Source organism: Rhizophagus irregularis, chromosome 29, assembly GCF_026210795.1.
Source record: "Rhizophagus irregularis chromosome 29, complete sequence".
NCBI classification, from domain to species: Eukaryota; Fungi; Glomeromycota; class Glomeromycetes; order Glomerales; family Glomeraceae; genus Rhizophagus; species Rhizophagus irregularis.
Genome location: NC_089457.1, coordinates 862111 through 870100, shown reverse-complemented (window position 1 = coordinate 870100; position 7990 = coordinate 862111). Strand labels below are relative to the sequence as shown.

At 32.2% G+C, this 7990-nt stretch overlaps 2 protein-coding genes across 2 annotated transcripts; both read right to left on the bottom strand.

Annotated features, from left to right (window-relative positions):
• Positions 1-2438: 2438 nt before the first annotated feature.
• On the bottom strand, positions 2439-5711 carry OCT59_019543 (uncharacterized protein; the record flags this gene model as incomplete). The annotated part of the gene is made up of 1 exon (XM_066143604.1): positions 2439-5711. One exon carries the CDS (start codon positions 5709-5711, stop codon positions 2439-2441), a length of 3273 nt encoding a protein of 1090 aa, XP_066005339.1.
• A 130-nt stretch (positions 5712-5841) lies between these two features.
• Positions 5842-6123, bottom strand: OCT59_019542 (uncharacterized protein; the record flags this gene model as incomplete). The annotated part of the gene is made up of 1 exon (XM_066143603.1): positions 5842-6123. The coding sequence occupies one exon, from the start codon at positions 6121-6123 to the stop codon at positions 5842-5844; it is 282 nt and encodes a 93-aa protein (XP_066005338.1).
• Positions 6124-7990: the final 1867 nt, after the last annotated feature.

Below are 7990 nucleotides of genomic sequence, written 5' to 3'. Positions count from 1 at the left end.
TTTCTTTGTTTCTCTTCCAATGTAATTTTTCCAACATACGTCGCCATCTTTTTCTAAAAATATCACTATTGATTTATCTATTGTTTCTTTCAATCTGAATATTTCTTTTTCCATCTCATGATTTCCATGTGGAGTAATTAATCCTCTGTCAAAACTTTTCGTCTTTTGGTAATAATATTCACAATATGGTGATTTGTCCAAAATTATTATATCTGTATCTTCATCGTATTCTACCATTCTTCTATTTATTTGTTCCACTACTTCTTTTCTGAATTTCCATTCTGTATCCATCTTCGATTCGTGAAATTCATCTTTATCTTTTCTTCTTCTTTTATAAGTATTGAATCTTACTTTTAATCCTTGTTCTTCCCATTCTTTAATTAAATTTTGTACTATACTTGTTTTTCCCAATCCGTCTACTCCATCGATTATTACTATTTCTGGTTGTTCCTCCACTATCTTCAATAATCTACTTAGTGCGTCGGCGTTCGTATTTTCTTTTCCCGACCTATGTACTACTTCAAAATTATATTGCTGTAATTCCATTACCCATCTTGCTCTTCTTCCTTTCGGTATTTTTGCGTTCATTAATCCTTTTAATGCACTGTGATCTGTTATTACTTTAAATTTTCTATCGATTAAATACTTATGAAAATGTTGAATTCCCCAAACTATTCCTAAACATTCCAATTCTGTTATCGGGTAATTTTCTTCTGCTGGTAATAAACTTCTACTTGCATATGCTATTACTACTTCTTTTCCTTTTTCATCTTTTTGACTTAATACTGCACCTAATCCTTTTCCCTGATGCATCTGTTATTAATAGAAATTCTTTCTTCCAATCTGGATGTCGCAATATTGGATATTGTATTAACTTTTCTTTTAATTTTTCAAACGCTTCTTGTTGTTCTTTTCCCCAAATGAAAGGTACTCCTTTCTTTCTCAAGTCGCTTATTGGTCTTGCTATCTTTGAAAAATTCTTCACAAATTTTCTGTAATATGAACAAAGTCCTAAAAATGATCTTACTTCTTTCACCGTTGTTGGTGCCTTCATTTCTTTTATCTTTTCTATCTTTTTATCGTCCGGCCTCAATCCATCATTTCCTACTATATGTCCTAAAAATTCTATATTTCTTTCCAAAAATCTACATTTCTTTAATTTTATTATCAAATTATTCTCCTGTAACTTCTTTAATACTTTTTCCACATGTTCCATATGGTCTTTCAAATTTCCTGAATATATCATAATATCGTCAATATATACTACCACAAAATCGTTTATGTATTCTTCTAATATTTCATCCATTAATCTTTGAAATGTTGCTGGTGCATTCGTTAAACCGAACGGCATTACATTATATTCAAACAATCCTTTCGAACATACAAATGCTGTTTTTTCTTTGTCTTCTTCTTTCATCTCTACTTGATTAAATCCTGCTGCTAAATCTATACTTGAAAACCATTTTGCTTTTCTATATTTGTCTAATAATTCATCCATTCTTGGTAAAGGAAAACTATCCATTATAGTTATCTTGTTTAACTTTCTATAATCAATACAGAATCTATATTTGCCCGTTTTCTTTCCTGCTAACGTAACCGGTGAACTCCATGGACTTTTTGATTTCCTTATCCTTCCTTGTTTTAACAATTTATCCACTTCTTCGCTTATAAATTTTGCCTTTTCATCTGTTTCTTTGTATCTTCTTTGCTTTATTGGTTCTACCCCCTCTTTTATCTTTATTTCATGTTGTGCTGCTTTTGTTCTTCCTTCTATTTCCCCGTCATATTCCAAAATATCTTGGTATTCTAATAGTAATTTTACCATATTTTCCCAAATTGGTTCTTCTACTTTCCCTATACTTAGTTTTTGCATAAATTTTTCACTTGGTTCGAGCATCTTTTCCGTCTCTCTCTTCAGAGCCAAGACTCTCTATTTAAAATTCTGGTGCATTTTGAATACCTCTCCTTCATCGTTGCTTTCATATTCTTCATCGTCTTCGCTCTCCTCACTTTCATATACCTCCCTTTCGTATCCTACTGGAATTGTTATTATTTCTCCCTGTTCTTCCATTCTTAAGGTATGATCTTCAAAATTTATTTTTGCATTATATAACTTCCATATATCATTTCCCAAAATTAGATCCTCTTCTTCTGAATCGATTACTTCAACTTCTCTTAGTATTTCCAATTCATCTTTGTATCTCAAAGTTATATTTGCCTTTCCTAACGCTGCTATCTTTTGCCCATTTGCTATTGTACATCTAAATTTACTTTTTCCAAATATAGGTATATTCAATCTTCTTCTTAATTTATCTGTTATCACGCTTACTGCTGCTCCGGTATCTATTATTACGCTCACTAATTGATCTTCAACTTCTAATTCTGTTCTCATTGCTGTAGTTTTCTTCTATCATTTTTCATAGTTCCACTGAGTGTAGTCAATTTTTTTCGTTTATACTTCTTGGTCTATATGTTCCTTCTCTCAATTGTTTATGATACTTAACATTCCCGTTTATTAATTGTCCATATGTTATATTCGCTCTACAATTTTTCACGTCTTCCACAATATCATAAGGTGGTATTCCGTCAGTTAATCTTGGTCCATACTCTCTGGGTTTTGTTGGTCCTCCTGCTTCTCTCCATTTTTTTAGTCCTTCTGTTGGGTCGTAATAAGCTTGTCTTTTATTACTCCATCTCATTCCTTTTGGTCCTATTGGTCTACCCCCATTTTGTTCTGTGCGTTCAGGTATATAATTTGGTGCCGTTGTACCACTTGGCATTTCTCTATCATCCATTCTATTTCCTGCTTCCCTTAATTCTTCTTGTAAATTTCCCTCTTCATTATTATTTTTATATCCCACTATTGGACTCGTTCTTCTTGATTGTCTTCTTCCTTTTACTGCGTCATCTTTTGCGTATAATTCATTATGATAATTTAATTCTCCATCTTCATAATCATCGTAATAGCCTTGTGTGTAATATATTCCGTTATATTGTGGTTCCTCGTATCCATATTCATCATAATAATATTCTTCTTGATCATCATATTCGTCTATCATATTTACTCTTGCATTCCTTCCTTCGGGACAATTATTCTTGTAATGCCCCACTCTATTACATCCGAAACACGTTGGTACCCTATTCTGATTTGGTTGATAACTATTCCTATTACCATTATTTAATCTCCTTCCCATATTTGGTCGATACCTATTCCTATTATCGTCATTTAATCTTCTCTCCATATTTGCTACCATTCTTTCTAATTTACCAATTTTCGCCTTCTCTTTAAACATTTCAGCTAATTCGTCCTCATAATTTTCGTTCAATGGTTTTGCGAACATATTTTGTCTATTGTCATCTTTTCCGATATCTATCTTCGTACTAATTGGTATTCCTATTGCTTTTCTTAAAAATTCGTCTTTTGCACCTTCTTCTCTTACTGCTATTTCTATCGCCCCATTTAAGTTCGCTGGATTCTGTCTTCTAACTTGATATCCTATTGTTGGTTCTAATCCTTCGATGTAAAAATCTACTTGATATTCATCTGCTAATGCATGTCCTCTAGTTGCTATTCTTAATATTTGTCTAAATCTTCTTGTATATTCTTCAACACTTTCATTTGTTTCTTGTCGAGTTTTTCTTAATTCTAGCATTTTCTTTCTTCTAACATCCTCTCTGGTAAATCTTCTTTTTATTCTATGCTTTAAATCATTATCATTATCTGCATCTGCCCAATTCACTAAGTGACCTGCATTTACTTCTTTCATTTCATTATACCATTGTGCTGCTGCTCCTCTTAAATGTGCTGCTGCGTATACCGCTTGTCTTACGCCATTAGCTCCCGCTGCTTTTCCGACTGCTGCAAATGCTACCTCGAATTGTCTAACCCAATCAGTAACATCTTCATCTTCTCTTCCATAAAAGAGTGGTATACTAATTGTTCCTCCTGCTTCATTTCCTGCATTTTCGATCCTATCTATCAAACTTCCTCCTGCTCCTACTGCTGCGTTCAAAGTATTAGCCGGATAGCCTAAAGCGTTCTCTATCAATCTCTTTACTTGATCCTCGGTTGCCATATTCAATATATTCTCTTGAAATAAATCTTGTAAATTATAATCAGATAATTCACTTTCGTTGTCAGAATTTTTAATATTTAATGAACTATTCGTATCTGAATTTTGACTTAAATCGCTATCCCCTCTATTTATACCATTTTCAACTTCATCTTCAAACTCTTCTTCGTTAAAATTTTCAATATCTTCATCCCATCTTTCATCCGGACTTAGTATTTCTCCAATCTTTTCTGAATCATCTGTATTATCTTCTTCTGATTCTTCATTATCGCTTCTTTCGCCACTTTCTTCACTATCTATTATTCCCGCTTGTTCTTTCAACAACTTATCTAATTTTTTCTTCAATTCTTTTTCCGACTCATCTTTATTTTCTTGAAAGATTTCAATGAATTCTTTATCTAAAATTTCTCCATCTGTATATCCCATACTAGTTAATCTCAACAATTCTTCTTCAGTTATTATTGTTCCAATATCTTCAAAAATCTTCTGTAATCTTTTTACCCGATCATCAATTTCATCGATATTTTCTTCTTCACAATCTTTGCATACCATTCCTCTTACTCTAGACATATCATCCATCCATCCCAATCTAAACATATCATTCATCCATCTTATTTCACATCTTTCACACCAAGTTGTATTCTTGTTTAACCACTTATGAATTTCTTTTCTTAATTCTTTATCTTCCAAATCTATCATTTCCATATATTCTTCCACAAATTCTTTAGTTACTATTATTCGATTATTTACCCCAAAACTCTTCATTCTTTGAATTTCTGACACATCTATTTCATATCCCAATTTTTCTAAGTTGTTTCTTAATTCTATTAGCTCATCTTGTTCATTCTTCTGCGCTTCTTTAACACATTCCCCGCATTCGCTATCCGCTTCGTCCATTTCGAACCTTCTATTACCACATTTTTCACATCTTATTGTTTCTTTTTCTAACCATTCTTTTATCCTCAATTCTTTTTCCCTTTCATCCAATTCCTCTATCTCTTGAATTTTATCCATAAATATTCTCGTTACCAATATATCCATTTCTATCATCAACTTTATTCCTATTTTCCAAATGTACCTCAGTTGATCTTCATCCATAACATTTGACCTTCTTCTTAATTCACTAAATTTCCATGATTTATCTCCTATTATTATCTCTAATTCTTCCTCGGAATCATTTTCCAATTCGTAACTTGCTGGACTATCTTCACTTTCTGAATCTTCTGGCTCTTTTGTAAATCCCCTAGTATCTATAAATATTCTTATTATCTTTTGCATCATATTCTTGTGATATTCGTGAACATTTTCTATATGTATGTTCTCATATTCTATTTTGGACATTAGTTCCTTTACTTTCTCCTCATTCATAGCTATTCCTTCTTCTTCATATAGTAACTCCCTAAACGTCTCTATTGCTCCTGTCTTTACTCGTAATGGTCCAATTTCTTTTGATGTGATTCTATACCATTGCCAAAATTTCTCAAACCTTCTTTCAACATCCCAATCTTCCAAAATATATTTGTGTTCTATTAATTCAGGATTTCCAATTAATCTATCAAATACTTCATTCCCCAGATTTCTTTCAATACAGTCTCTTACAATTACTAATATAATTGTTCGTAATCCCCTTTCTTTCATTTTTGGTTGTATTCTATATCTTATTGATTCCGTTATTCTATCCATTATGTCTCTACATTTCCCTTTATGTATTATCTTACTCTGAATTATTTAAATGCTTATCAAATCTATATCTTATCATTCCGTTATTCTATCCATTAGCTCTACATTTCCCTTTGCGTATTGTATCTTCCCTTTCTGAATTATTCATACTTAATAAATCTAATACTCCCTTAATCGTTACGTCATTGTATATTATTATTGCATCTTCAAATTTAAATAACGCGTCCCAAAATTTCTTGAATACTATTGGTTCATTTACTATTGGATAACATAATTCACAATTTAAACATTCATCCAATTCTTCCGTTCCCAATTCGTGTTCCTCTTTATGTGTTCTATATTCGCTTTCCCATTGATGGTACCATTCCATTATATGCTTTAGTTAAATTACTATGAATATCCATCCAGAATCTCAATCGGATTCCTCTCTCTATATATATATATTTCACTCTTATCATTTCTATTTTTGATCTTCTAAACATTCTTTCATCTTTAAATAGATTACTTCTTTCAATCTTAGATTCCATCTTTCGGTTCTATATATTTACTACGTCATATTTTACTATTAATTTTTTGCCGCGCCTCGAAATTTCAAAAATTTTTCTAAGTCCACGATCTCCTCAGGCTGCGGAGGTTTTTTACTGCGCCATAAAATTTATCTTTTATCACCGATTTCCCTAATTTCACATGTCACATCTTTTCGTCACCGTGATTCATAGTTTCACTTATCACCTCTTTTTGTCACATCTTTTTGTCACATCTTTTTGTCACCAAGATCCATAATTTCACATATCACAAACTTTACGAAAATTTTGGAGTTTTAAGGTTTGCGAATTTCCAATCTTTCTTATCGTCCACATAAATCCTTCTTACTATATATTCTATATTATATAAATTAATCTATAACACACAAAATGTCGTTCTTTTCAGATAAATGTCTTTCTTTTCAAATAAATGTTCTTTTTCAAATAAATGTTCTTCTTTTAAATAAATGTCCTTCTTTTCGGATTTTACTCTATTATTAAATACTGCACGTAATGTTCATTATACGGCTCGTTAATGTGTAAATATCCTTCTATTTTTTCTTCTTTTAACGGAACATTGTAATGAAAGCGTGAACTAGGACACTACACCAGGAACCCTCATCTGAAATGTAGCCTAGGACCTGTAACAATACAACGTATCCGTCTTTTCCTTCTTCGTTGGCCGACTTGTTTCTCAACGGGTGAATCTAACCTTCCAAAATCCAGTTTTGAAAGTCATCTGCTATCCTCAAAACTCATCTAACCAACTTTCTTAAATTGGTGGACCTATACTGGGCTTATCTCTATCTTTTTCCCATTGGGTAAAAGCATGATAGTTTACAGGTTTGTCCCATTTTATCCATTCAATGTTTCTTGATAGTAGGTGTCTTTACAATTTTCATTCCCCGTCCCCAAAGCAATTCGCGCGTTATTGAGCTGGGTATCCAGATTTGACGTAACCCATACGTTATAATCTTTAATGTCGAAGAATAAAAATTTTCCAATCTTGAGCATTTATCTAAAATCCAAACTCAGAGGTAACCCATACCACACAGATGAACCCCGGATAATACATTGGTGTTCTCCCATTATTAATCTTTATTCCAAAATTTATCTTTCGCTTCCACATCTCCTTATGAAATTTCTCAGGTACTTTATTCCCGAAAGAAACATTCTTGTGCTTTCTATCGATTAAGTGATTACTTGCACAACTCCAAACTCCAATCTTTCGCCTTTTCAAGTTTTTAACTCGTTAAATCCTCATTGATTTATTGGTTCCTTTTGAACTCGTCAAAACCTGAAATCTAAAAATAAATTCTAAAATAAAATATTGATTAATAATACCTATCAGTGACTTACTAACGAAATTAAATTTTCATATTCATTATAATAATAATCATGTGATGATGATCATTTCCTTTCTCGGAGCATGCACCATATGAGATCCCCCGATTCCCCCTGTCATCAATTTACAAGGTTGCCACATCGAACGGGCATTCTCATGGTCGAACGAACGAATGAGAACAAACAAACGAACGAACGAACAATTAAACGAACAAGCGATTAATCAACAACATAATTAACAAGCGACACAATCACCGAACAATACACGTCAATATACAACAACATTCTTGGTTCACAACATAAATAGCGTTGTAATATAAAACATCAAATGATATAAAATAAAATTAACTTCTCTAAATTTTCCCCAAA